The sequence below is a fragment of the Lacerta agilis genome, chromosome 10 (genome assembly GCF_009819535.1).
Source record: "Lacerta agilis isolate rLacAgi1 chromosome 10, rLacAgi1.pri, whole genome shotgun sequence".
Classification (NCBI taxonomy): Eukaryota; Metazoa; Chordata; class Lepidosauria; order Squamata; family Lacertidae; genus Lacerta; species Lacerta agilis.
The window spans coordinates 25602379-25630026 of NC_046321.1; the positions used below are offsets into that span (position 1 = coordinate 25602379).

The 27648-nt window shown below is 44.0% G+C and overlaps 2 protein-coding genes across 5 annotated transcripts; one reads left to right on the top strand and one right to left on the bottom strand.

The window, feature by feature from the left end:
• The first annotated feature begins 4334 nt into the window (after positions 1–4334).
• On the top strand, positions 4335–25802 carry LOC117053884 (apolipoprotein L2-like). 4 transcript variants are annotated; one of them, XM_033162196.1, is made up of 6 exons: positions 4476–4484; positions 16224–16299; positions 17134–17215; positions 17901–17940; positions 18799–18928; positions 24239–25802. In XM_033162196.1, the coding sequence occupies exons 3-6, from the start codon at positions 17210–17212 to the stop codon at positions 25122–25124; spliced, it is 1062 nt and encodes a 353-aa protein (XP_033018087.1). In that variant the 5' UTR covers positions 4476–4484; positions 16224–16299; positions 17134–17209; the 3' UTR covers positions 25125–25802. The 4 variants fall into 4 exon arrangements, with proteins under 4 accessions (XP_033018084.1, XP_033018085.1, XP_033018086.1 ...); XM_033162193.1 differs by lacking the exon at positions 16224–16299 and having other exon boundaries at positions 4335–4484; XM_033162194.1 differs by lacking the exon at positions 17901–17940 and having other exon boundaries at positions 4338–4484.
• MB (myoglobin) lies at positions 7646–12103 on the bottom strand. Its single transcript, XM_033162197.1, has 3 exons — positions 11918–12103; positions 9575–9797; positions 7646–8944 (listed from the first exon to the last, which is right to left on the bottom strand). Exons 1-3 carry the CDS (start codon positions 12010–12012, stop codon positions 8798–8800), a joined length of 465 nt encoding a protein of 154 aa, XP_033018088.1. The 5' UTR covers positions 12013–12103; the 3' UTR covers positions 7646–8797.
• Positions 25803–27648: the final 1846 nt, after the last annotated feature.

Here is a 27648-nt window from a genome sequence, read left to right on the forward strand (position 1 = left end):
AGAGACAGGCCAGCTCTCACGTAGGCAACAGTCAGGGCCTGAGATACTTCATGGATTCAGGCCCAGTAATTTTCCACTCATATGAGAACACAGAGGACTGAACTGCCATGGGGCTGTCCAATCTCAGTTCCTTTCCTTGGCAATGGCAGGTAGATGAACAGTGTGCAGTTTTCCAGGGGCACCAGTTCCTGAGGGCTGAGCAGCTTTGGGCCCTCTCAATATCTTTTGGGAGCTGGGGGACCCCAATGTTGAGGAGGCAGCGAAGGCTGTGCGCAGAGTCGAGCGCGGAGCCGAGCATGACAGAGGAGGAGGAGGGTGGGAGCAGCCTAATGCCAGTGGTGGCACCAGGAAGAGGAGGAGGAGTATGATGTCACACGCAATGTTGGCCCCCAGCCATCGCCCTCACAAGCTGGCACCTCTGGAGGTTTCTAACAGTCAGGTAATGGGTACAGAGTGCGTGAGGGCAGAAAGCATTCTCTGTCATAAGCAAGATAGTCAGAACTGAGGGAAAGCGAGTGGCTGTCTGTTAGAGTCAAGGGGGGGGGGATGAAGTCCTTCATTGCACAAGATCTAAGTCATTTGTGGAGTTCGCTGCCTCCTTGATAGGTCTATCAATGCCTCTTAGAAATGAGAGGGACCAAAGAAAGGAGATACAGGAATCAACACAAAAATTGAGATAAAACAAGGGGGTGGGGGGTTGCTCAGGAAGTACCATATTTTTCTTGGGTTGCTTCCAGATGGGTGCTCATTGTGTGATGGCTGCTCTTCATGCACGCATGCATGCAGGTTTGCTTGTTTGTTGCAATATCTACAAGTCCTTAGTATCAAAATGCCTGTTTGTATAGTGTTCCCATTTAATATGGATTTCACCATTTCCTGGGGGAATCTGCTGTATAAGAAGCCTGCACCAACAACCTGTTTGCGATAAGAAGGAAGTTAAGAAGAGTCCAGCGGGATCAGATCAAAGGCCCATCTAGTCCAGCATCCCATTGCACAGAGAGGCCCACCAGGCCCCTCCGGGAAGCCCCAGGCAGGACGTGAGCACCACTCCCCTCTCCTGCTGCTGTCCCCCAGCAACTGGCATTCAGAGGCATCTTAACTAGTTGTCATTCATAGCCTTAGCCTTCATAAATTTAATCTAATCCCCCTTTAAAGCCATCTAAATTGGTGGCTGTCACCACATCTTGTGGAAGCGAATTCCATAGGTCATCTGTGTGCTGTGGCAAAAAAGGTATTACCTCCTGGAATTTCTCAGGGAGCATAGGCCAGAATGTTGCTTTAGGACCAGTCTTTGCAGATCACGGGTACCAAGAGTAAGAAAGAAGCCCTAGTGCAGGGGTCAGCAAACTTTTTCAGCAGGGGGGCAGTCCACTGTCCCTCAGACCTTATGGGGGGCCGGACTATATTTGGGGGCGGATGAACAAATTCCTCTGCTCCACAAATAACTCAGAGATGCATTTTAAATAAAAGGGCACATTCTACTCATGTAAAAACACGCTGATTCCCAGAGCATCCGTGGGCTGGATTTAGAAGCCGATTGGGCCAGATCCGGCCCCCGGACCTTAGTTTGCCTACCCATGCCCTAGTGGTCCCCAGAGATCAATGAAGAGCAAGGCAGGATCAGGGCTGCTGGAGTGAAGGTCAAATGCAACAACACATGGTCCACTGAACCAAAGCAAGCATCCAGCCACATTGCAAGGAGGCCTGGCTTCTGTTTCTAAGAATTTATTTTGAGAGACAACATACTATTTACCTTTGTTTACATTTTCTGATGCCCAACTTCTGCTCATCTACGAAAGCTCATACCAATAACAAACTTAGTTGGTCTCTAAGGTGCTACTGGAAGGAATTTTTTTTATTTTGTTTCACAAAATAACATTTGCTTGTATATACTAACTAACTCTTTGGCATGGTGCTGAGAGGGTTCCCTTCAACTCAAGTAATGTGAGAACTGGCCTTCAAGCCTTGTTTAGGTCGTATGAAGGTGGTTTCTATTTCCACTTGACATTTCAAGCCCTGGGAATCACACAAAACTTTGCCAGTGCATTTCAATCCATGAGTTTAATGGTCAAGCGCTATAGTCCTTGCAGTGTGTGTGTGTGTGTGTGTGTGTGTGTGTAACATGCTGCTCGTCTGAGCTAGCACCATTTTATGCCCTGCTTTTTCATAGGTCTATAGTTTCAAAAGCAAACTGAAGTGCAGAAGAGAACACAATCGTTTCCACTGCTACCTTTATGACTTTGTAGTAATCTCAAATCTGGCTAATTGCCCAGCCATGACTCAGTGTTAGAGCTATCGCAGCCTGTGAAGCTGATCTCGAAATGGACTGGAGCCACACTTAGAGGTCATCTGTGGTGCCTCAGAACTAGCTTATTTGGGTGGGTCTTGAAGGAGAAACGAGCAGAACAATTTCATTTTTGGGGACACGTTTGTTTGTTTGTTTGTTATTTATGAAGCCATTTTTAAACCACCCTTGATCAATCAAGGTGCAGTACAAATAAGGCCAAAATTCTCATGCTACAACCATAGAATGTAACAATATGTAATAAACCATAAAGGATAATGAAAGCATTGTTAAAAGGCAGTAAAAACCACAATACTATAGGAATAGGAATAGGAATAATTTATTATTGGCCAAGTACATTTTCCAACATACTTGGAATTTGTTTCGGCTACATTGCAATGTAAACATACAGACACTGTTCCTCTCACAATACAAAGAAGCAAAGAAACCCCACCCATATTTTACCTCCCCTTAAGCTATACAACTACGAATTTAACAATTTAATGGCACAAGGGAAAAAACTATTCTTGTGCCTGGCCGATTTTGTATATGAAGTCCTGTAGCGACGTCCAGGTGGAAGTAAATCAAGCAGATGATGACCGGGATGTAAAGGATCTGCTACAATTCTCTCTGCTCTCTTCCTAACTCGGGTAGCATATGTAGTCTTAATTGTGTGCATAAGCTTGATGGAATAGAAAAGTTTTCAGCTGGCATTTACCAGTTGAAACAGAAGGTGCCTGCTGAATTTCTCTTGACTAAATATTCCACAAAATTGGGCTGATGACACTAAAGGCTCCGTTGTTGTTGTTGTTGTTGTTGTTGTTGTTGTTGTTGTTGTTGTTGTCAAATGAGCCTCACAAATTCAGAGAACAACCAATGGTGCTCTAGCAGATGATCTCAAGCTCAAATGAAAGGATTCAGACAATCCTGGACCCAAGTTGTTCACGGTTTTGTAAATTAATACAAGGGCTTTGAACTTGGCTTGGTAGTTGATAGGCAGCCAGTGCAGATGCTTTAACAATGGTGTCACATGTTGTCACAAACAATGAGAAGTACCACAGTGGTGCTAAACAGCAAAAGTAACAACAAAACCACTGCACATCGGCTGAAATAATAATGACAATAATAATAATAATAATACCAAAGATATTGTAATGAAAAATCACCAAAATCAATACAAAAGAACCATTCAGCTTGAGATGTATTCAAACAGCTCAGTGCCAACATAAGTTTTCAAAAGTTCACTAGGACAGAAAAACAAAGCTGTCGGTAGTGGGATGTAGTCATCTTGAATTCTTTCACAGAGGGGCACTTAAGAAGAAGGAAGAAGACCTGCCTTCCGGATTACAACAGGTTTCGCAAAGGAAGCTTCATCAGTTCTGTGTAGATAATGGGTCAAACAATCATAACAGACTGTACAAATTATATAATGCCATATATTATCAAAATATCGAACATACCTTCAAGTATATATGATTAATCAAACATACAAATGATGTAGGCACAGCTTGGTCATATACGTTACATGTATATAAGTGTATTTGGTTCCATTGTTTGATTTTTCATTACAGTATCTTTGGTATTATTATTATTATTATTATTATTATTATTATTATTATCATTATTATTTCAGCCGATGTGCAGTGGTTTTGTTGTCACATGTTGTCAGCCAGGTGCGCCCATCAGCAATCTGGCTGCGGCATTCTGCACCAGCTGGAGCTTTCAAACCAGGCCCAAGGGCAGCCCAGCACACAGAACATTACAGTAATCCAGCCTTGAGGTTGCCAACACAGTGGTCAGGCTTAGCCTAATGGTTAATCCAGCCCTGAGCGTATGGAAGAGGTGCAGGGGATTGCAAAAACAGCTGCTGACCTCCACATTATACAACAAGGACTACAGCGTGCAACCCTGCTGCTCACAATGTATAATATTCTTAATATAGTCACTCCTACGTGGCGGCTGCCCCATTCAGACTGACAAGAGCAACTGCTGTAGGTGCAGAATTTAGCTCGCTTGCAAGCCGAGGCCTGCATCCACAAGGAGCAGCTGCTCTTTCATTCAGGGAATGGTATTATGTTGAGCGGACAACAGCAGGTCTTTATTTAAGGCACAGCTCCTTCAGCAACAAACAGCATAGCAGGGAGGCAAAAACCGGCCATCTGTCAGCAGTGACCGGGAGAAAAGTTGGAATGCAAAAAAGGTAAGGTGACAATTTTATTGAACTGGGTTAAGTCAGTGGTGAAATATGCAAGCCTCTGAGTTACACAGAACAACAGATCAAGTGAAATGAAGGCATTCTGGCAATTTGATATTTATTTTCCTTTCCCACCACCACCACCATTCCCCCTTGGAGAGGCAGCTGGAATCTTTTTTGCCAAGCCTGTTAAGATAGGGTTGCCATATGTCCGGAATTTCCTGAACACAGCAATCAGAAACAGTTTCCGGGCAGAAATAGGTGAAATGTCCGGGGAAATCCAGATGTCTGGCAACCCATGTTGGAAGTCTCAATTATGGTGGATTTCCTTAGAAATGACTCAAAAAGAGATTTTGCCCAAAACAGCTCAAAAAAGCTCCGGATTTCCACTTTTTGAAATATGGCCACCCTAGTTAAGAGCATAACAAGAGCCCTGCAGGATCATACCAGAGCCTATGTAGTCCAGCATCCTATTCTCAAACTGGACCTTAGACAAGCCCCTGTCTTCTCAGAGGGGGCTGCCAGGCCTGTCTGTTGCCTCTGCTCAGAGACCAGCAACTTTTGGCCCCTCCGCTCCTTGAACTCTTTCAATTCTGGTTGGTTATTGCAAGAACTCTGTAACTAAGGTCTAGAGCTTGTCGACACTTTGCTGTACCTAGAAAGCATGGGTCTAAGCAGTTTCCCACCTGGCCCACTCCTTTCCACTCTTTTGTGATAGATCAGAACAAAGGACAATCCAGGGAAAACCCAAATTGACGTTTGCTCCGATTCAGCGCTAAAGAGCAATTTTCCCCAAGGGAAAGCAGGAGGACCAGAGGAAGTGTGGGCAAGTCCCTCGTTGTTGTGTTTGCTGTTTCTCTCTCTCCTCCTCCTCCTGCCCAACCTCTTTTATTATGGTGACCACATGTCCATCTTGCCATAAGGCAGTCCTCTATTGAAACAGTCCTCTCTCTGAAGGGCCACCTGGTCCAAATCTGGGTTATAGATTTTTTTTAAGTCTACAAAGTTAGAAGAGGGGCTCTGAAGTTGTCCATCAAGAGCAGCAGACTGAGCAGGTGTATGCAGTCACCTGGTCACAGTCTTCCCCACAGTAGTGGAGATGCATAGTGTTTCTATTCAAGTTATTACAATTCTTTCTAAACTTGCCATCTGTACATATAAATCTCCAAGCTCCTCATACGGGCTTTCTTTAAATAAGAAACAAAACACAGACATTGAGGAAATTTGGTTTATTCAATTAAAAAACACACCACTTGCCACTCAGTGTATCACATACTCAAGTGTGTAGCAACTCCCAGGGATTAGGGGAAGAGATACTTTTACATACAAGAGATACTTTTACATTTCATTAGCAGGGTCAGCATGGAAGACCTTGAAAATTGACTCCTTGTTCTTATACATGTCTACTCAGAAGTTAGCCCAGTTGATTTCAATGGGACTTATTCCTAGGTAAGTAGGTATAGGGTTGCAGCTTAATTAAATGGAACTTAGTCTGAGTAGACATGCATAAGATTGCATTAATGGAGCTTCTCTATCTTTTTAGAACCAATGTACTGAATCCACTGAAAAGCCTCTCCCCCAGGGCTGCATTTTTATATTATTATTATTTTGATGATTTGGTCAATCAGTTAAAACCCTTTTGGATCAGCTAAAGGATGCCTGCAATTCTTTGGCCAGATTTTTTTTTAAATAAAAGGCTTAAGTTATTTTTAATACAGCATTACAAACTACAAAATAACACAACCAGCTGGCGCCATCTTAGAAAACGCATAGTGTGTTGTCTCGCAAGCAGGAGAAAATGCTTCTGCTAAGATGGGGACTGTTACAGTACATACTGGTACATGTGTTATCTTAAAATAAAGTAGGTTTATAGCCTCAGAACTCTTGTTTTTATCCATATCCAGGTATACAGTTTACTCATCTGTTAACCAATTGACTGAAATACATATGGATAATCAGCTAAAATGTCTTGCGTGATACCTTTAACTATTATTCCTCAGTGTTCAGTGTTGCTTGCTTTCTATAGCTCTCATCCACCTAAGGCAGATATAATAATAATAATAATAATAATTTATTTGTACCCTGCCCATCTGGCTGGGTTTCCCCAGCCACTCTTGGCAGCTTCCAACAAAGATTAAAAATACATTAAAATGTCACACATTAAAAACTTCCCTAAACAGGGCTGCCTTCAGGTGTTTTCTAAATGTCAGGTAGTTGTTTATCTCTTTGACATCTGAAGGGAGGGCGTTCCACAGGGCGGGACACTTACCTTTGCCTCATATAGCCCCAAGTTACCTGATGGCCATTCTTGGGGAATTCAATAGTGTTGACATGCCAGAGAATTGGTGCTCCAGCCTCCCTGATATGGCAACCTTCCCTGAGCACTGTGACATCATATGATATGATGACATCATTAGGACACATGTGAATGGCAAGGATGTGGGCAGCACCTGCAGGATCAAGACCATGCAGGTAAGTCTTGCAAGGAACATCACACACCCCATTCCTCGTTTACCAGAAACAGGCAAATCTGTGGATTAATATCTGAATATATCCACAATTTTCTGTATCAAATGGCTGCAGAAAAAAAAAATGCTGCTTGAAAATGTGAGTTCTCTCTGAAGGCACATGCAGACGGGCACCAAGATGCTGGTCCACCCCACTCACATAGTTCCCCCACCCCCAGCCACTTTGCAACTTTCTTAGAACAAGTTCACAATAGGTTGACCCCAGCCCCTGGTCAGTCTAAGAATAATTAGTTAATCGGTTCTAACTCGGGAATTCCTCTCCACAGAGGCTCTCAGATTTTGACCTAGTGATGTCATCCATTGTTTAGCAACTCTCTTCCCTCTCCCATCTGTTGCCAGATGGAACTGGGATCCTGTTTGGTACAGCAGGGAAGGAGGATGAGTGGGAGGGTGGACCATGAATGAATTCTACCGGGAGCAAATCCTGCTAGTCTTTCTATCTCAAGAGTTATTAAAACAGCGAATAGTACTGAATCTAAGCAGGAACTGGCAACCCTATCTTCTAACCGCCTTCTGAACAGCCTCGCCCAAACATTTTTTCACAGCTATTACTAACCACAAGGCGACCTTTCTCTATTATGACATCAGACGGAGGATAATATCTCGGCGGATTTCTAACAAAGACAACCATCTCTTATCTCTGTTGTATATAATCTTTATTCTACTAAGCCCAAAATTACAACGATTTGTGCTGAAGATTAAAAAAAGAAGAAGCCTCAGTTGACAGCCCAAGCTACACATTACAGTGACAGAACTTCTGACACCATTCATGTATTATGCAACAGTGTGATTTAAAGAACCAATAAGCAGGGGGTGTTGAACTTCCCACCCACTCCCTGTCTATCTGACCATACCTTTTGCAAGAAAGGATCATTAGAGTTTGGCAACAGGGCCTAGCTGAAGGAGGAAAGGACTCTGGTGGACGGACCACTGGGCAGTAAGAGTGTTTGGCATGAGATGATTCAGCATTTCATGCCTACATGCCCATTTGGTCTTATAAACTTCACTTCCAACCTTCAGCTTTACGTGACTTCTTCTCTATACAGCTTTCGGTGAATGCTGAAGGTACACCTCTTCACCCCGGCTTTTCACATCTGAAATGTGTGCATAGGAGCCAACTCCTTGGTGCTGAGGTCCCCCCCCCCCAATAAAATATTTGAAGGAACTGCTCCCCCCCCAAAAAAAGTTGATGGTCATTGTCATTCAAATTATGTGCGTGCTACAACTTGTGATCGTGATTGATACAGGGAGGGGCTTACCTGCCCCAAGCAATATTTTATTGAAGTCAGCACCCCTGAATGTGTGTGTTTTCTGGGCCTACACTATTCCTGCGATTATAACCTGTTTTAACTGTTTTTAATTTTTAATTTTAAACTGCTGTAACCCACCCTGAGACCTGCCTGTGAAGGGCAGGCAATAATAATAATAATAATAATAATAATAATAATAATAATATGAATGAGAGGGTTTCTTTTAAAGATGTGGGTCTTCTGTCATGGTGTGTAACTTGAGCCTTATATAGCGAGTATATTTTTTTCAAGCTGGTGCATAACTAATTTTCTGCCATGAAAGGAGAATATTCTTCTGCTAGATTTATCACACACCCAAAACATGCTGCTTTATTTCTCTTCGTGACAGGGATGAGGAACCTGTGGCCCTCCAGATGTTGTTCGACTCCAGCTCCCTTTGGCCCTCGCCAGCGATGGGAGTTGTGGTCCAGCCACATCTGGAGGGTCACACACAGGCTCCCCATCCTTGCTGAAAGGGAACATTGGCCCCCCACGCTCACTATTAGCCCTGGAAGCCATGCTCCTTGTATTTGCTGGCCATGTCGTTGCGGAACAGCTCCAAGGCCTTCCTCATTGCCGCTTGCGAATCAGCCCCAAAGTCTGCAGAATGTTTTTCAGCAATGACGCCAACAATTATTTCGCAAATGAACTGTGCGGAAAGAATGGGAGGGAAAGAGAAATGTAAAGCTGGCAGCTTTCAAGGAAAGTACGTCTGAAATATCAAAGCAGGGAAGGTTATTTTCTACATTTCGGTGGGCAGACGTCGGATTTTTGGATCTACTTTGGCTTTTTATGAGAACCCCAAGATCTACCAACCAAAACCAAGAAGAAGAAGAGTTTGGATTTGATATCCCGCTTTTCACTACCCGAAGGAGTCTCAAAGCGGCTAACATTCTCCTTTCCCTTCCTCCCCCACAACAAACACTCTGTGAGGTGAGTGGGGCTGAGAGACTTCAAAGAAGTGTGACTAGCCCAAGGTCACTCAGCAGCTGCATGTGGAGGAGTGGAGACACGAACCCGGTTCCCCAGATTACGAGTCTACCGCTCTTAACCACTACACCACACAAGTACAAAAGGAATGGGAAAGTTCCCTGTCTGAAACTCTGGAGAGCACATGGACCAACATTCTCACTCAGTAGAAATCAACTTCCTATAACCCAATGTTTGTATATACAGAGAGAGCAGAAAAGAACCTCCCATCTCTCTCCTGCTTTTATCCTGGTCAATCAAGGGCATTATTCCACTACCCCCCCCCATACAGACATACACTGCTGCCTACCTCAAGATACTTGACCGGGATTTTGTGTGTGTTGGCGTGGGTCTGTGACAGGGGTGCAAGTTCTGCCTCGTGGTTCCCTTTCTGCTTTAGGATTTTGCCCAGGGCTGTGAGGACAGTCGTCCCATGCTTCTTGAGCTCTTCTGAACTCTTCATGTCATCCACTGTCTTCAGGTTTTTGAACTTGTCAAAGCGCTCCTGGGTCTCCGGGTGCTTCTGAAACATCCTGAAACAATTGAATTGAATAGCCCAGTAAATGTGGAGTACCGGTAAATGAGTGGCGGTGATTAAACTGGCTATCCATCAAAGATGCCACCTGTAAGACACCCATAGCTACCTGTATCATTTGTGTTCCCTGGTATCAGAGTAACTGGGAAATTGTGACAGGGTGAGAGTAACCCCTTCATAGGAAAACGGGAGTTTCAATCTTCAGAATGTCATTCGAATAACATTGCTGGGAATCTCCTGCAATTTAATGGGGCCACATTCCAAGCTTTGTTGGAAGAGAAATGCCCAGTTTCTGCTCCAAAGCCCTTAAAAAAAACCAACATGGTCATCTCCCTATTTAAACTACTATTCATGTGCCTTTGAAGACAACCTAAAAACTGAAGCTAGTGAGGAATGCAGCCACACAGCCATATTAATGGGCACTTCTGCATGATGGCAGGCAACACCAATTTTGCAGGATCTACCTATATGTTACCAGGCAGGCCCAATTCAAGGTGTTAATACAGAAAAGTCCTTAACAGCCTGGAACTTACATATTTCTTGCAGTGCTTCTCCCCATATCAGCAAGCCAAACCCTGAGAACAACTGGGTGGGGGATGCATACAATCCCACCGATGACTGTAGGACATCACACAGGGACCCAGAGCAGGGCCTTTTCCCTGGTTGCACCAAAGCTAGGGAACCCTCTGTCTACAGACTTTGACACAGTTGGGATTTTGCCCTATAGCAAATATGCTCTTGTTCCCCCAGGCTTTCAGAGGCCATGTTTGCCTTGTCCGTTTTTGTCGTTGTCGTCTTCTTCTTCTTCTTCTTCTTCTTCTTCTTCTTCTTCTTCTATCACTCATAGCCAGTAAGAATGTCTTATTCCTCTGTTGATTATAATTGTTTTATTGCTGTGGTTTTAAATGGCATTTTAGGATTTGTACTTCTGGTGTTCAGATTAGGCACACAGGAACATCGGAAGCTGCGTCGTATCACAGCAGGTCCTTGGCTCATCTAATTCAATATTGTCTACACTGACTGGCAGCAGCTCTCCAAGGTTTCAGACAGGAGGTTCTCTCAGCTACCTGGAGATGCCAGGGATTGAACCTGGAACCTTCTGCATGCAAAGCAGATGCACCACCACTGAGCTATGGTCTTTGAATAACACATGTAAACCACTTTGAGGTCACCTTGTATCTGGCTGGCCATGATGGGGAACCAGAATGTAATCTAGATGGACTTTGACCTAATCCAGCAGGGCTCTTCTTAAGCTTTGATGTCAATACTGCCTCCAGTGCCAATGGAACCAGGATCTTTCCTTTAACCCCAAATTTTTGTCACTCACCCTGCTTAGCTCCATTTCATTACAGGTATTCCGATCATCCAAAGCATCTTTGCTAATAATAATGGAACTTCATCCTCAGGAAATTGCTTACAGGTACTTTGTTGGATCCATGGCTTCCTCCTGTTTTGCTTGCACAAAGCTTGCACAGCGGTTAGACTCTCCCCAGTTTTTATTGAACATTCATTCTGATTTTTTTTTTATCCTAATGTGCCTGTGGCGTGTTTTCAATTTTTTCCTGTTATTCATTCATCCCACATTTTTCAGTGCATTTCCTAACCACAAAAAAATTATGTTTTCTTTCATTTTTAAAGTGGACATGTTTGTGCTAAGGCCACACAGTCCATTAACTGTGCAAACATAAATGTGCAAAATAAATGTGCAAAATAGAATCCCTCCTGCAAAATAGTAACTATCTGGAGGCATACCATATATCTGAACAATTTTCTGTGCCCTTTTCCAAAAACCTCAGTTGGTTTGACATTCAGGAAGTAATAATGCAACTATGGTTCTAATCCTCTCTTTTATTGTGTGTTAATGACTCAGTCAGTAATGTCAATTACAAAAGCAACCTATATCTTATAGCAGCAGAGATCTATTTTAAAAGCTGATAAAAAATGGAGGCCAATAGGAATTAAAGCGTTCAGGTTTATCTGCAGAGTTATCTTCCCCTCTGTTCCACCCACATAATATAAGACACTTTGCAACGTTCCTAAGCTGATTCTTAAAAATGCCACTATGCTAACTTTGCAAGAAAGCTGCTTCTCAGATTTCGGTCACCGGCTTCTGCTTACCTAATGATAACTTCTTGCCCATGAGCAGGGAGGTCTGGTTCCACTTTCCCCCAGATGTCTATGACCTTCTGCCATTCCTGATCGCTGAGCCCCATAATGTCGCTGCTCAGGAAACAATGGAAAGTGAGCAGTCCGGCTATATAGATACAAGCAGCCTGTGCGTCCTTCCTCAAATGAATTGCAAGCAGAGAGATCTGTGGGCTTAAGAAGCTGACCTACAGATTGGCACCTGTCATTTGACAGCTCAGGTCTAGGTCACTCTGGTCAATCCCTTCCCTCCCTCCCTCTCTCTTTTCAGTCAGGTGCTATTGTGGCAAGCCCAGAAGATGAAATAATTGCTGTGTCTGGTACTGGGCTGGCATAGATCCCATGCCCAACAGAAAGGGCATCGACAAGGTTCACTGCCAAGAACTCGTTTTACTCAGTTTCCATCCTGAGGACATGGGAGATGCCACAATTTTGAGTTGCATATTTGAGGACCAAACAACAGATTGCATAGCGGCACTCGGTAGTGTGCATTTAAATGGTTCCCCCCACCCCCACCGTGCCTTTTCCCATACCTAAATCAGACCCTAAGTTGTTTACTAGCTTTATTGTGGCGTGTGGAGCATACAGATACTTCACACTCACAAACGCACACAGAAGGGGCTAATAGCAACATTTGATGAGGAAAATTTGCGCATGAAGAAATGGGTAAATACCCGCTATGTCAGAGCCTTTGCTCCGAGAAATGTCAGGCACTTTGCAGCTACTTTTAATTAAAAATAAAAACTTCAATCACTGATCCCCTGCCCTCAGAACTAGAGTTTCAAGAGTGCCAAGATTGCCCATGCTCTTCAGCAGGCACCCACTTGTCCTTGAGTGCTGTCTCAACAAGGACTGATAGAGTGAGAGTTCCCATCCTGTGTGTTTTTGCCAACTGTGCGTCACCAGCCACATTCACACCATACATTTAGAGCACTATGATGCCATTTTAAACAGTTGCGGCTTCCCCCAAAGAATTCTGGGAGCTGTGATTTGTTAAGGCTGCTGAGAATTGTTAGACCACGATTTCCCTCACGGAGCTACAAATATCTGGAGCGGTTTAACAATCAATCCCTTTTTCCAGGAAGCTCTGGGGCCTGTAGCTTTGTGAGAGGACATGGGGAAAACTCTCAGCACCCTTAACAAACTACAGCTCCCAGAATCCTTTGGAGGAAGGCCATGACTGTTTAAAGTGGCATCGTAGTATTTTAAATGTATGGTGTGAATGTAGAAAACTGTCAGAGGAGTAAGACAACAGAAGATCAACCTTGTGTACTTGGTAGGTCTAGATCTGCATTCCCGCTCCTGAGCCAACACCACAGTTGGCCTCTTGTTTTTTCAGAGGCCAGTTGCCAGTTGCCCAGGTGCCTCTGTCATGATTAGCAAGCCTCAGGAGCAACTACAAAACGTTTCCTCTTCCTTTGAAAGGGGTGGGGACACCAGTACTAAATATATTTAAATCAGGCATAGGCAAACTCGGCCCTCCAGATGTTTGGGGACTACAACTCCCATCATCCCTAGCTAACAGGACCAGTGGTCAGGGATGATGGGAATTGTAGTCTCAAAACATCTGGAGGGCCGAGGTTGAGGAAGCCTGCTCTAGCCCCTGATCCATGGTCAGGGGCAATGGAAACTGGAGTCTGGAGGGCCACACATTCCCTGTTGCTAGAGGTACCCTAAAAACAGTCTTGAAGCTTAATATCTACAGGCTATTGTCTTATTGCTGCTAATCCCAGTTTTGCATCTGTACATGATCTACTGCCATCTGGCGGCCCTAAGGGGGAATTGCAGCAAGTGCAGACTCATTTTCGTTCATTGCAAAATTCAGCCTAGAATAATTTATGACGCCAGTCAGCTATGCAAAAAGAATGTTTATGGCTGCACCCTGTGGTGTGATGAAAGGCTGCAGGGCTAGTATAAAACACTGGAAGCAATACAGTCGATCTATATCCGCTTCTATGAACCAGGAGGATCTAAAGTCCAGATTGATGGAAAGTCAGCAAGGGAAGGTAGCAGGTGGGCTAATTAACATCTGATTAACAAGATGCGAATTGCTATTAGCGTTAACATTAATTATCCCTGAGCAAATGTGTACATGTCAAATGAGACTGGGTAGCACAGACCTTCGAGTCAGATTTGTATGCAATAGAAGCTTAAATGTGAAAAGCCCCCTAATATTTCTACCTGGGAGAAATGGCAGGGAAATGGTAGCTATTTTTAGTAGTCCATTATGCCCAGCATAAATTCTTCTAACCATACTGCATCTAGGTAATCTGTTGAGGAACCACAGGCCTTCTCTTTTTATATTTCTACCACCGCCACCCCTTTCATCACTCTCTCTCTCTGTAGCTTGAGTAGGGCTACAGATAAGCATGGCTTAAACTGCTTCAGCTTTTGCCTCCATACATTCACAACACTTTCTATTGGACCCCCTTTCATTTCTAGACATTTTACCCATTATGAAGAGGCCTGCAGGATCTCTCCCAAGTATCGGGGGGGCAGACAGTGTGGCTGGATGCATGCTGCATACAGCCTAAGCACTTGTCTGATCAGCCAGAATACGTTTCAGAACGAAGAGGTGTATTATATAAGCAGCTTATTGCATTTCTCATTGTTCCCACTCACATATGGAAATTACTCACAGAGTCATGACATACACATTTACTGTACTGTAATTACATGTCTGGCAATTTGCTCTGTAAGAAAAATTAGCACACCAGTGATAACTTGGCCAAACTGGGTTCTTTTCGTTCTGGATATGTCATCATTTTTTCTCCTTTTTTCTTTTGAATGGGGCTCTCCCACGCACACATGCGCAATTGCCCTCCCTTGCACACGTCATCTTGGAATTATCTTCTTGACTCTTGCTGTGGTTTTTGTGCTCAAGGTTTAAACAGAAACATTCATAAGGAGATTATTTCTCCCCGCAGGTTGCTTAAACAAGCAACTCTCTCTCCGTGGGAATCCTTCCATCCTGCAACCTAGCAAAAGCTGCATGTTGCGCTAAATCAGAGGTAGCCAACGTGGAACCTTCTTCTGCCTGTTTCAGGACTACCACAAAGCCCAGTTCATTGGCAATGTTGGCTGGGGCTGATAGGAATGGGGTTCAATAATCACATTGGCTACCCTTGCACTAAATGCACAGCATCCAACTATGTCTGTTTCCTTGCCTCTTTAACTATAGTTGCAGGACCCCCACAGGTTTAAAATGCACAAGGAAGGCTGAACCCTTTGCTCCCCAGTTGTGATCCTTATAGCATTGTGCCTTGCCTCCGCCCCTCCCTGTGTTGCATTTGGCTTTGTGGAGGAGAGTTCCCACTGGCGTCAACTGAAGTGTATTTTTCCAAGCCTCATTGCTGCTCAGGGGGCCTGTCTTTATCATCTTGGAAGGGGTGGGTTATTAACTCTCCTCACCCCTGGGTTGTGATCCCAGTAAAAACCACCCTCATTGTGGCATACACGACTCTGCCCTTTCCATATTATCCTACAACATCCCGTGAGATGGACTGGGCTTGAGGGTTGGTGTCTGTCCCAAGATCATCAGTAAACTTCATGGATGAGTGGGGGTTTTAATCTGGGTCTCCATAGTTCTCGAATGACACTCTAACCACTACACAACACTGCCTCTATTTGCTGGTAGTCACAAGAACTGCTATATGTGCAGGCTGGTAGCTACCTCCCCCTTTTACTGCAGGATTGTTATTTAGGGACGGGGGAGAAATTTAATTCCGTTCACTTTTAAAGGTGAACTTGCCTGATTTTAAACTTACCTGATTTGCACTTTCGGAAATACTATGTGAACTGAAACCCTTTGAAATATTTGCACTTAGGTGAATTTTGCAATGCAGTTCTTCTCTAGCCAAGTAACATATACAACAATGCATATAACTGAAAAGTATGCATATATTAGTGAAGATAACATACAAATATCCATTATACCAGGGAAATTGTTTTGTGTAATGTGCATATATTAGGGAAAATCACATACAAAAATGTGTGTACTAGGAGAAACTCACACTAAATGCTGTTGAACCTTCATAAGGCTATTTTAAAAATAAATAAATAAATAATAAACTCGTGTGAAAATGTGGAGAACCAAACTCAAGAGTCAAAGAATGACAGATTCAACCCTACTGGAATTAAGAAGGCTAGTACTGGCAGCCTAATTGTATTTTTCAAACCTACTGCATCCTCCTGTGTCTGACAGGCCTTTGATGGCACTCAGTTGTCTGCTGTTTGTGCAAACTGCAAATGTCAATATTCTCATCTACTTATTAACCAGGAACACACCTCCTCCGGCTACTGCTAGACTGCTCTGCACATCACTTTAGCAGAAGTCACCCAGGCAAATCAGAAAGGTAAGCCCGAGAGGGTTGTCTGGGTCCCGTTCTGTTGATCTTGTCAACCTAACAGCCAGCAAACAGATTTGGTGTTGCCTTGATATCGTCCAACGGACAAGAGGTACGGAAAAGGGCAATCAGAACGATCAGGGGCCCGGAGGGTTTTCCATGGGGAGAAAAAAAGCTATAGAAGACAGGTGTCCTAACCAGGTCTACACAGAAGTAAATCCATTGCTCAGCTGAAGAAGTGCATTGCAGCATTTGGATAAGGGCCAATTTAAGATAGCTCTGTTTTGGTTTGCATATTGTTTCAGAAAATCTGAATGCCTTTTTGGAAACTGGATCAAATTTCTGCTCCATCCCTAGTCTTAAGCCTCTCATCTAGTTCCTCCATAACTTTAGGATTTATTCATCTTAGGATGCCTATGCACCACCATCACAGTTAAAACTTATTTTTTTCCCCAGTTTGTCTGCTCTCCCTCCACTGTTGGAGGCAGTATACCTCTGAATGGCAGCTGTTGGGAGCCACGAGGTGGCAAGAGAGTGCTCTTGTGCTCAGGTCCTGCTGGAGGGCTTCCCACAAGCATCCCGTTGGCCACTGTGAGACTAGGATGTTGGACTGGATGGGCTCGTGGCCTGATCCAGCAGGACTTCCTACGTCTCACAGATACAGCTGGAGTGTGAGGAATCTCCAGGTTCAGATGTGTGCAAGGAATGCCAGAGACCAGGCTAAAACTGAATTCAGTAATTCAATTACATTTAAAAATGGTTGGATGACAATTCTGCTATTGCTGAAATTTCAACATGATCTGCCTTCGTTGTCATTTTCTGGACTCTTTTTTTCCTTCCCAGGCTTGAAATATACCAAAGTCGAGAGGTTTTCGCCACAAGATTCCTACAAGAATGGCCTCTGAAGGATGTCGGATTTATGAAGGTAGGTCTCTTTGGGGGGGGGGAGTATTAGCTCAGGGATGGTAGAGAAGATACTTTGCATGCAGAAGGGCTCAAATTCAATCCCTGGCATTTTCTTAAAAGGATCAAGTGATGGCAAAGAGCTTTCTCTGCTGTCAGTCAGAGCAGGTAATACTGGGCTGGACAGGCAAATAGACTGACATGGTGTATAGTAGCTTCCTATGTTTGTCTTTCTGTTGGGGTTCTGGTTATTTTCTTTGCCTAGACTGGGAGGGTGTGAATGTTCACAACCTCCTGAGGCCAGAGAGATTGAGTTGCCCCACCCTGTCACCCTGATCTTATTTGACTCATGTCAAAGGCAACAGGGTTTCACAAACATTCCTCTGTTGCAAACAAGCCATTTGTGCAAAGAGCATGAGGAAGTGTCAATTATTAGTAGTACAAGTGGGCACGGCAATGAAATGTTGCAGTGTGGCATTCTCCTGATCAGAATTGCAGCTACAGAATGAAGGGGTCTGTCAGTTTCGATTCTCTCATTTTCTCCATTTTCCAGTCTCCTCATTTCTGCAGCGATATGTGATTCTTTTCTTTAAAAAAAAAACTTCATGAAAATTCACCAGCATTTTATTGTGAATTTCTCCTAATAAACATATTTTTGTATGCAGTTGTGACTAATGTACACATTATGTTTTTATATCTGTGGGAAGCCACCCAAAGTGCTTGAGTCAACCCAGTCAGATGTGCAAGGTACAGATATGAGGATGATTATTATTACAGGCAATTTTCCCCAATGTAAATAATTTTTTGTGTTATTTTCACTAATACATTAACTCCCATGCGAACTTTCTCCCAATATACGCATGTTCATAAGCATTGTTTGGTTGGGAAATGGCATCACAAAATTGAGAGAAATGCAAATTTTGTAGGATGGCTGTGTTTTGATTCCCATATTGCTCCTGGAAGAATGAATTAGGTAGGTTTGCCTTGAAATGCAAACTGAATCAAAGTTACCCCCCATCTCTAATTGCAGCTGGCTAGTCCTACCCTCTCTCAGAGGAAGGCCTTGCTGTTCTCCCACAACTTTTAGTTAGAATCTATTGGTTGCTTCAGTCTTTGCACCAAACTTCCCTTTGCTGTGCTTCATGTGGATTTGGAATGGTTTCAGCCACTATGTTTTCAGCTGGTTTTATTTGTGTGTGTCTTTTGCAGACCCTTTTGTTCTGTGATTTATTTGTAATTACAGTGGTACCTCGGGTTAAGAACTTAATTCAATCTGGAGGTCCGTTCTTAACCTGAAACTGTTCTTAACCTGAAACACCACTTTAGCTAATGGGACCTCCCGCTGCTGCTGCACCGCCAGAGCACGATTTCTGTTCTTATCCTGAAGCAAAGTTCTTAACCTGAAGCATTATTTCTTGGTTAGAGGAGTCTGTAACCTGAAGTGTCTGTAACCTGAAGTGTCTGTAACCTGAAGCGTCTGTAACCTGAGGTACCACTGTCTTTTTATTGTATACTAGTTCCTCCTAGACTTTGTAAGTTGCAATGTGGTTATGATGACCCTCTGCATAACGAGCGCTTTGGCTTTTCTTTTTTGTCCTCATTTAGAAGATGCTGAGGGCGACAACCACACCATGGGAAGTGCAGAACTTTGGCCAGACAGACTAGATTATGAGGAGCAGCAAAGTCATCTTGATGAAGGTGAAGACTGCATGGAGAACGTGGCCGAAATTGAGAGGTAACCCATCAATAACATATATGCTTGCCACTCTCAGTATTGTTTGGTGTGTTAATCATTGGCCATGATTGCAAAAGTATTTAACAGGGGTGTTTTTCCTTGAAAAGGCATTTAACAGGTTTAACTACACACAAGCAGATAACACCACATGGCTACTCCCAGTCATAAAGTGAAAAGAAACTGTTAAAGTCATTAGGCAGCAAACAACCAGAGTAATAAAAATGTTTACTTTACAGACTTTACAGCAACTACTCTGGGGTAGGGAGACACTTTTAGAAAATAGCATGAAATGGAGGCAAACAACTCCACCTTCCATTTTATTGGGTGGCTCTGTGTCCTATTTCACAGTCATCCATCAGAATGGCTGTCAGATGGCAGTCCTCTGTCTGACAAAGAGGCAAGTTCCTTGTTTGTTGTGTATGTTGCTCCTCTTGGCAACTGTTATACTGCCATATGATCGGGCACATTCGGGCACATGCTTCTTCTCCAAAGACTATGGCAGGGATGGGAAATGTGGGGCCCTCCAGACACCATCAGACTACAGCACTTGTCATCCTGAACTATTGGCCATGCTGGCTGATGGGAGCTGGAGCTGAACAACTGGAGGGCCCCACGTTCTTCATCCATGGTGCAATGAATTCAAAACAAGGGCAGCAAGGGGAAATGACTGCAGAAGTGGCAGGACAAGGATGCTAGATAAACTGCTAAAATGCAGCCATTGGCAGTACATCCTAGAACATGGGTAGGCAAACTAAGGCCTGGGGGCCGGATTTGGCCCAATCACCTTCTAAATCCTGTTGGTCCAGGAATCAGCATGTTTTTACATGAGTAGAATGTGTGCTTTTATTTATAATGCATCTCTGGGTTATTTGTGGGGCATAGGACTTCATTCATTATTATTATTTTCAAAACATACTCCGGCCCCCCACAAGCTCTGAGGGACAGGGACCTGTCCCCTGCTGAAAAAGTTTGCTGACCCCTGTCCTAGAAGAATTCAGTGAAGGGCTGTTTGGCAGGTTTGGCTCAGAGGCTCAATCCAGATGAAACCTTATCTGAAGTTGTATGCTCAGCCTTGGTCATTATTGGGCTTTGGTCTATATGGGATGTTTCTGTGCATGTGACTCATTTTGTTGTGGAATCCTGGCCTATTTCATTCATTTAGTTAATTCCCCACTTCTTTCAGTTCGGTCCAAATTAACTCAAAAGGAAACTCAACAAAAAAAACCTGCCCAGCTGAGCTTTGGAGAGTGGCATTTAATTCTCCGTGGTATCCAGCTCCTAGCAAGCTACTTTTAGGTGGCTTCTTCCCATTTGGGTCTTGAACCACTTTCCTATCCCCACTTTAGAGAGGATTATAGGATTAATTTCAGCTCAATTAATCTCTTAAGAACCAAGTGCTTACACAAATACGTGCAGAGCAAGGAGGTGGAATAACTCAGAATTTTTTTTTTTTAAGTTGCAACAATCCTTATTTTGGTTTTACACTATTTCAGGAAGACCGGAAGCATCAAAATGCCTGCTTTGAGGGGACTGCCTATTATGCAGCATAACAAAGCATTTCTTCATGTATTCCACGAATGTCGTCAGCTAAGTGACTTTGACATTCCTTTGAACTGATAGCAGTGGCAGTTTGCTGATGATAACTATTCTGCCAGGCATATAACTCCCTGGTAATATCCCAGAATGCACTCTGTTTACTCTTGGAAGCGCCCTGGGACATCCAAACTTAGCTGTATGTTTTGATAAGTGTGATCCACCTGCACAATCTCTCCCAGTAACAAATCAAGTTGGGAGAGGGGACAGATTGTCTTAGCAGTCTTTGTAGAAAGGGACAGTTGAGTAGGATAACACGGGTGTCTAAAAGAGGCACAACAACAGCACTTACTGTTATTTTTAAGCATCCTATGTGAAGACATGTTTACAAATGTACTGCCTCCACTGACTGTGGGGGGGGGAGGAATAAAATATACATTAATTGTTGCCATTAAGTAATTTTAAACTCTCATCTAATGGGGGGGGGACCTTTAGACAACAGTGGCTTCTACCTGCATTGGAAGGAGAGTGGACTTGATTACTCTTCCAAAGTTCCTTCCAACTCTATGACGCTACTTCAAAATGTAGAAGCCATCCCTCCTGCATGTGGGAGCCCTCAGGAGCCTAAACTGTTGTGTGGGGCTTTAGAGGTCTGCCCCAAAGTCCTGCCCTAACAGCAACACTGGGGACATCCAAAGCTCTTAGTGCTGCCATGGCAGCAAAATTGTCTTGCACTAGAGTCCAGTTAGCATGGCCAGCGCATTTGAATGATTCAAAATGAGCCACGTGTACCAGCATTCCATCTCTTCCAGAATACATATTGGAAAGCCCGTGTGGTGTAGTGGTTAGATTGTAGCATGAGGACTGGAGAGATCCAGAATCAGGTGCTCGCTTAGCCACAAAACTCACAAACAACCTTGAGCCAGGCTTAATCTCTCAGGTTACCATAATTTACAGCAGGGATTGGCAAACTTTTTCAGCAGGGGGCTGGTCCACTGTCCCTCCGACCTTGGGGGGGGGGGGCAGACTATATTTTGAAAAAAAAAACAATGAACAAATTCCTATGCATACTGTGCACACCAGTCAGGCCCCACAAATAACCCACAGATGCATTTTAAAAGGACACATTCTATGCACCAGGCAGGCCAGACAGTATTATAGATGATAAAAATTTAAATTAAAAAAAACAAATCTTACCTGCACTGATGATAGTCATTGTTTGGATGGGTGGTCCTCACCTGGGTTTGGTGCTGCATTGCGGCCTGCTGCCAGCACCTCTTCCACGCTTCGGGGGTGGGATGGGGGCCCTCCCACCGGCAGCGGAGGCAAGATCACCACCGAACCAGCAGTGGAGTGAGCTGTGGACTGCAGGAAGGTCTCCAGAGGCCTTCCTGCAATCCAGAGCCCTCCCGCCAGCAGCAGAGGCCAGATCGCCGCCACGCAGCCAGCTGGGAGAGCTCTCAACTGCCCACAGGAGCACCAGGGTGGCAGCAGCGGTGGCGGAGGGACAAGCAGCATGAAAGGGAGGGCTGGCTCCGGAGAGGCGCTGTTCAAAATGGCACTCAGCCAGCTCAGCCCAGACCCCTTCCTCCGCTACGCAGGGTGGGGAGAAGCCGGGAGGAGGGAGGGAGGAGGCACTGCAGTGTGAGAGAGGGAGGGGGGAAAGGTGCCAGAAAAAAATGGTGGCACCAAAAAAAATATTAAAGAACAGAATCCCCACACTGATCCACGGACCGTCCACAGGCTGGATCCTGAGGGCAATTAGGCCAGATCCAGCCCTCGGACCGTAGTTTGCCGACCCCTGCTTTACAGGGTTGTAATGAGAATAAAATTGTGTGTGAGTGCACCGTGTATAAGAGTATAAGATGGCTGCTGGATCAGGCCAAGGGACCACCTATCTGATAGTCCAGCATCCTGCTCTCACAGTGGCCATCCAGACACCTATGGGAAGTCTGCAAGCAGGATGCAAGCACAGTAGCACTCTCCCTCCTGGAATTCCCAGCAGCTGGAATTCAGAAGCCTACTGTTGTGTACATGTCATCTTGGCCACCTTGTAAGAAAAGCAGAATACATGGCAATAGAATAAGTAACAATAAATATTTACCCACAAGAAAAATATCATGCAAACACATACCTGCAAAGGAGAGACGACAAGAAAATGGGACATTTTTATTCCCCTGCATAGAGCCACCAAATAGCCCCATTGAAGACACTGATAATGTTCTGTGGTTCAGGGGAAACTTGGAAGATGGGAAAATTGGAACTGCTCTGCTTGGAGGGAAGAGCTTAATGGATCCCCTGCCCTCCTTTTAAGAGGAAAGATACACTGAAATATTTTGTTGCAGGTCCCACCTAGAATACTTCTAAATTCACATAGTAGCACACAGGTAGGTTCCTTCCTTCCTTCCTTCCTTCCTTCCTTCCTTCCTTCCTTCCTTCCTCTCTCTCTCTCTCTCTCTCTCTCTCTCTCACACACACACACACACACATACCACCTACCCCCTCCCCAATGTTTCCTCACATGCTTCCATGTTTTCCAAACAAGTTTGTGTGCCACTCAGGGCAGACTATTGCTTTAGAAAATACATAAATGTTTATATTGTATTATATTCCCGCATATGGGAGAAAACCGCATTTTTTGTAGGACTGCCCTGAAAGAGCATTTCCCAGAAAAGAAATGGTTGAGTAGTTTTGAGAGTTCTCCATGTTTCCATGAGGTCATTACATTCCTATCCTTCGTGCAAGAAAAACTTTGCTATGGAGACATCAGGCTTTTTGTGGAAAAACAAAAACAAAAAACAGCAGGTGCCTGCAATATGCATTTTTATGATTGCAGCTGTTCTCCAGAGTAATGAACACTTACCTTACTAAAGAAGTTAAACACAACCATTGCTTGCACTGCCTTTCTTGTATAATCTCAACCACATTTGCAAAGTTCCAGCAAACACGAGTTGGTGGGAGGGGAAAAAAATTATGACCCTAGACTTCAGTTTTGCCTTCAGCAAATCAACAAAGCCTCACAAATCTGTGTGGGACTGTTCATAAATTATTATGGAGTGAGCATCTCTCTTTTCAAAAGAGCGGCAGCTGGAAAAAGAACCATCAGTTGTTCCTGAGGTTTTAAAAGAGAGAAAAGCTTAATTCTACAAGCAATTACCCTTCACTTGATGAAGCACATATGTAATTTATACTTGGATACGCATAGAAAGCGAACATGAGAAGTGACATTTATTTAGCTGTTTGTAACTACTTTTCTATGGCAGAGCAGTAGCAGAGCTTGATATTTTTCATTGGCATCATATTTGTGACTCTGACATTCCTTTTATTTGACAGTGGTCATCATCTTACCCTTGCAAGCAACATGGGGCATCCACACTCAGCCATGTATTTTGATAGGGCTTGCCTGGCTCTATAATCAATTCAAAGAACAAAAATGATGCAATGAGATGTGAAGTTGTCCAGCTGATTTGGAGCTCTTGCAAAACAAACCCACTTCCCCCAAAGATCAGACTTCTGTGATATGGAAAGTGACTGGAAAGGGCACTGGGAAGTGTGGGATAACCCTTGCTTTGATACATAATGTGATGTCCCTACAAACAAATCCGAACAAATGCTCATTAAATGGGCAGCATCATCTAATCTCTGCAAACAAATCAGACTGAATGCTCATTAAGCAGGCCATCCAGAAGTGACTTCAGACAGACTTGTGCAAAAGCAGTCCTCCTAAAAATCAAAAAGGTGTCTGTGTTTAAAATGTATTACTTTAATTTTTGACAGATTGGAAGATGTGCCCTGGGAAGAAAGAGACAGTGAATATTTTGCCCGATTTCTGAATGAGTTCCCTACCCAGAGAGAAGAGATTGAAAAGTGTATCAGATCCCTTCGGGAAATGGCCGATGACATTGACCAGACCCATAAGAAGTGTACCATTGCCAACATTGCTGCCAACTCTACCAGTGCCTCCTCTGGCCTCTTGACCATCCTGGGACTCACCTTGGCCCCCATCACGGCAGGTGGGAGTTTGTTCTTGACAGCCACCGGGATCGGTTTAGGGGCAGTGGCAACAGCGACTGGCCTTTCTGCTAGCTTATATGAGAGCGTGAATAATTCACACGAAAGGAAAAAAGCTCAAGAGCTGATGAGTGAATGTGAGAAAAGTCTAAGAAAGGCAATGCATCCCGGTTTCTGTTTTGGATCGCCCCCAAATAGCGGGGCTGTGGGGGAAAACATGAAACAACTCGTTTCCAATGTTGCCGGTCAAGTTCCTGACCTGTATAAGGCTGTGAAGGGAATCAGAGTGAATGTAAAGGCATTGAAGCAAGTCCGCGCCAATCCCAGCTTGAAGGCTTTAGCAAAGCGAGTCACTGCTGCAAGTAGCAGATCCCGGGGTACAATCCGAGGAGCCAAGCACGCCAGAAAAGTCTTTGCAGGAACCACCCTTGCCATGAGCAAAGGGGCCAGGCTGCTGAGTGCTGCATCAACTGGGGTGTTTCTCCTATTCGATGCCTATGGCATTGTTCAGGATGCTAAACATTTGACTGAGGGAGCCAAGGCAGAAACGGCCGCAGAGATAAGAGAGAAAGCTAGCAAACTGGAAGAAGAACTTCGTCACCTTGGCAGGCTCTACGAGGAAATGAAAGGCCTTGTGTGCGAATCAGAGTGAGCAAAGAAACAGACGGCATGTGCGTGAACTATGCAATTCTCTATTAGTTTGTATTTGGTCGTGGTAAATATGTGGAATCGTTTCTGACTTGCAACTTTCTACTTCACATTTCTTCAAGAAACTCTGGCCCAATACAGATGCCCATTTTGCCATGTGTCAACATTTTCTACCATAGATCTGTATGGTTGTCTGAAATAATGAAAGCATGTTTTGTGTGTGGTTGTGTGTTTGCCCTGCTGTAGATTCTAGTCTGGGGGCCTTATGAGGCAGTAAGTCTTGCCCACATTAACCACTCAGTAAGCTGGTCATCTATATTAGTGGTAACATTGACAGCCCCTCCAGGTGCTGTTTTTATTGTGCATTCATGGTGATTTGGACTTATGATGGTATTGGGAGAGTTATACATGATCCCACTGTTTGTGCCTGCAAAAATTGGGGGCGAACATATTGCTTCATTTCCAATTGGTGCATGTCCCATACTGCTGCAGTCCTGTAACTTATTATACCACAAATGTTCCAGGGTTTGTTTTGCTTGTTTGTTCTGATTTTGCTGCATTTTGACACAAGATTCCACACCAACACCCTGATGGCAATAATGCAGTAACATTGGGGAGGCATCACAGAACAACTAATAAAATGGAATGATGGATGGGTGGACCAATACATACCCACCAATAATGCATTATTATTGCATCAATGGCATGTTGCAGAATATACACTTAAAAAGAAGAAGTATGAAGTGGCATTAAGTAAGGAAGGTGTTCCTACTGAACAAGTTTCCCATGGGTGGGGCTGTCTTTCAAGGAACAGCTTTCCTTTCAAGCTTTAAGCTTCAGGTTTCTTTTCCAAGTGTTGCTTACATATTTTGAAATATTTTAATATCTGCAGTGTTTCAGTTATTATTTAATAATCTTTTTTTAAATAAAAATTTATTAGGTTTTAACAATAAAAATACACAAATAACAAATACAAACACTACATAAACTACACAAAATAGACACAAACAAAACAATTATTTACTTCACCTCATCTTCTTTAAATCCTAGGCTTGGGACTTCCTCACATCCTCTGTTTTGCGTTCATTTCTAATCTTCTTTAGTAACTTTGTAACATTGTAAAATCTACTTTCTTACTTCTAATCTTAATTTCAGTTATTATTTAATAATCATGTATGCAGTGGTGTATGAAGGGCGGGGCATAGGGGGCGGGCTGCCCCGAGTTCCAGGGGAGGGGGGTGACACTCCCTGGCCCCTCCCACCACCCCGTCCGTGCATGCGTAGTGCATCCGAGTCGGCGCTTCTGTTCCCACGGCGAGCCAGCGAACGAGCGGTGGCTTGTGGTGCTGCCCCGGCTGTGTTGCTTTACAGACGGGGCAGACCCACGAGCCAGCAAGTGGTGGCTTGTGGGGCTGCCCCATTCGTAAAGCAGCACGTCCAGGGCAGCCCCACAAGCCACCACTTGCCAGCTCGGCACAGGAGCAGCAGCGCCGGCCCAGATGGAATTTCTGGGCATGCGCAGTGCATCTGACGTCGTCGTGACGTCACGATGCATGCGTCACGTCATGACGCCCTGCCCATGGGGGGTGCCTCCGCTCCGCCACCCCGGGCAGCGAAGAGGCTTCCTCTGCCACTGCATGTATGTTTGGGTGTGATTTGATAGGAGCATCTTTTTCATAAATAAATGAAACCCATTCATTATTGGGGAGTAAGAAAACTGGCTGTTTATTGGTGCAATGCACTGTTCCTTTCCCCACGTTCCATTTTAAGACTGGAATCTGATTTGTAATCTACATCTCATATTAACCTCAGGACCTCTCTGGATGAGATGCGATGAAAGCAGCCGAGTTTCCAGTAAAAATGCTAGCATAGACTTCAAGACTAAGGAAATGGTGTGTCTTTAGTTACCGGTATATCCAGACCTGGCTGCTGCAACATGTTCATTAAGGCGGCTATTTTATAACTTCCCTGGGCTGTCATTTTGGCAGGAGGCAATTCGAGAGAAAGCACTTACACCCCAGTTGGCCTGGGGCCATCTTTCTTATCTGTCCCAGGCAAAGGTTTGTCCCATATACCCCAGTTTTGAAGGGTTAGAAGTTAGTTCTGCTAGTTAAGTATTGTGTTTGCATTTCTACTCCAGGTGTTTCCATTGTTTGATTTAATTTATTTCTGCAGTTTTTATTGCTATTGGGTTAGGGCTTCCCTGGCTTTTTATAGCTGTAATTGTTTTACTGCATTTTTCATCATCCTGTAACACTGCTTTTATGGATTGCGGTTGCTGCTGCCTTTATACACTGCTAGAAAGGCAGGGTATATAAAATCTTTTCCGTTAGTTAACAAATTGGCCTACACAGCACCCATTGGAAACAGCTGGATGAACTATCTTCTAAGTCACTCAAACAAATTACATCAAGGCAAAACAAAATATAAAAATTTCTTCCAGTAGCACCTTAGAGACCAACTAAGCTTGTTCTTGAGCTTACATGTGCATGCACACTTCTTCAGATACATGCACACGAAAGCTCATA

What these genes read in the sequence shown, in the direction of transcription:
- MB (XM_033162197.1), bottom strand. Translation starts at nt 12,012, where the DNA reads ATGGGGCTCAGCGATCAGGAATGGCAGAAGGTCATAGACATCTGGGGG. An exon ending in GGGCAAGAAGTTATCATTAG is followed by an intron (nt 9,798 to 11,917) that starts GTAAGCAGAAGC and finishes CAATTGTTTCAG; the next exon opens with GATGTTTCAGAAGCACCCGG. An exon ending in TCCCGGTCAAGTATCTTGAG is followed by an intron (nt 8,945 to 9,574) that starts GTAGGCAGCAGT and finishes CTTTCCGCACAG; the next exon opens with TTCATTTGCGAAATAATTGT.
- LOC117053884 (XM_033162193.1), top strand. An exon ending in AGGATGTCGGATTTATGAAG is followed by an intron (nt 17,216 to 17,900) that starts GTAGGTCTCTTT and finishes ATCTGTGGGAAG; the next exon opens with CCACCCAAAGTGCTTGAGTC. An exon ending in AACGTGGCCGAAATTGAGAG is followed by an intron (nt 18,929 to 24,238) that starts GTAACCCATCAA and finishes AATTTTTGACAG; the next exon opens with ATTGGAAGATGTGCCCTGGG.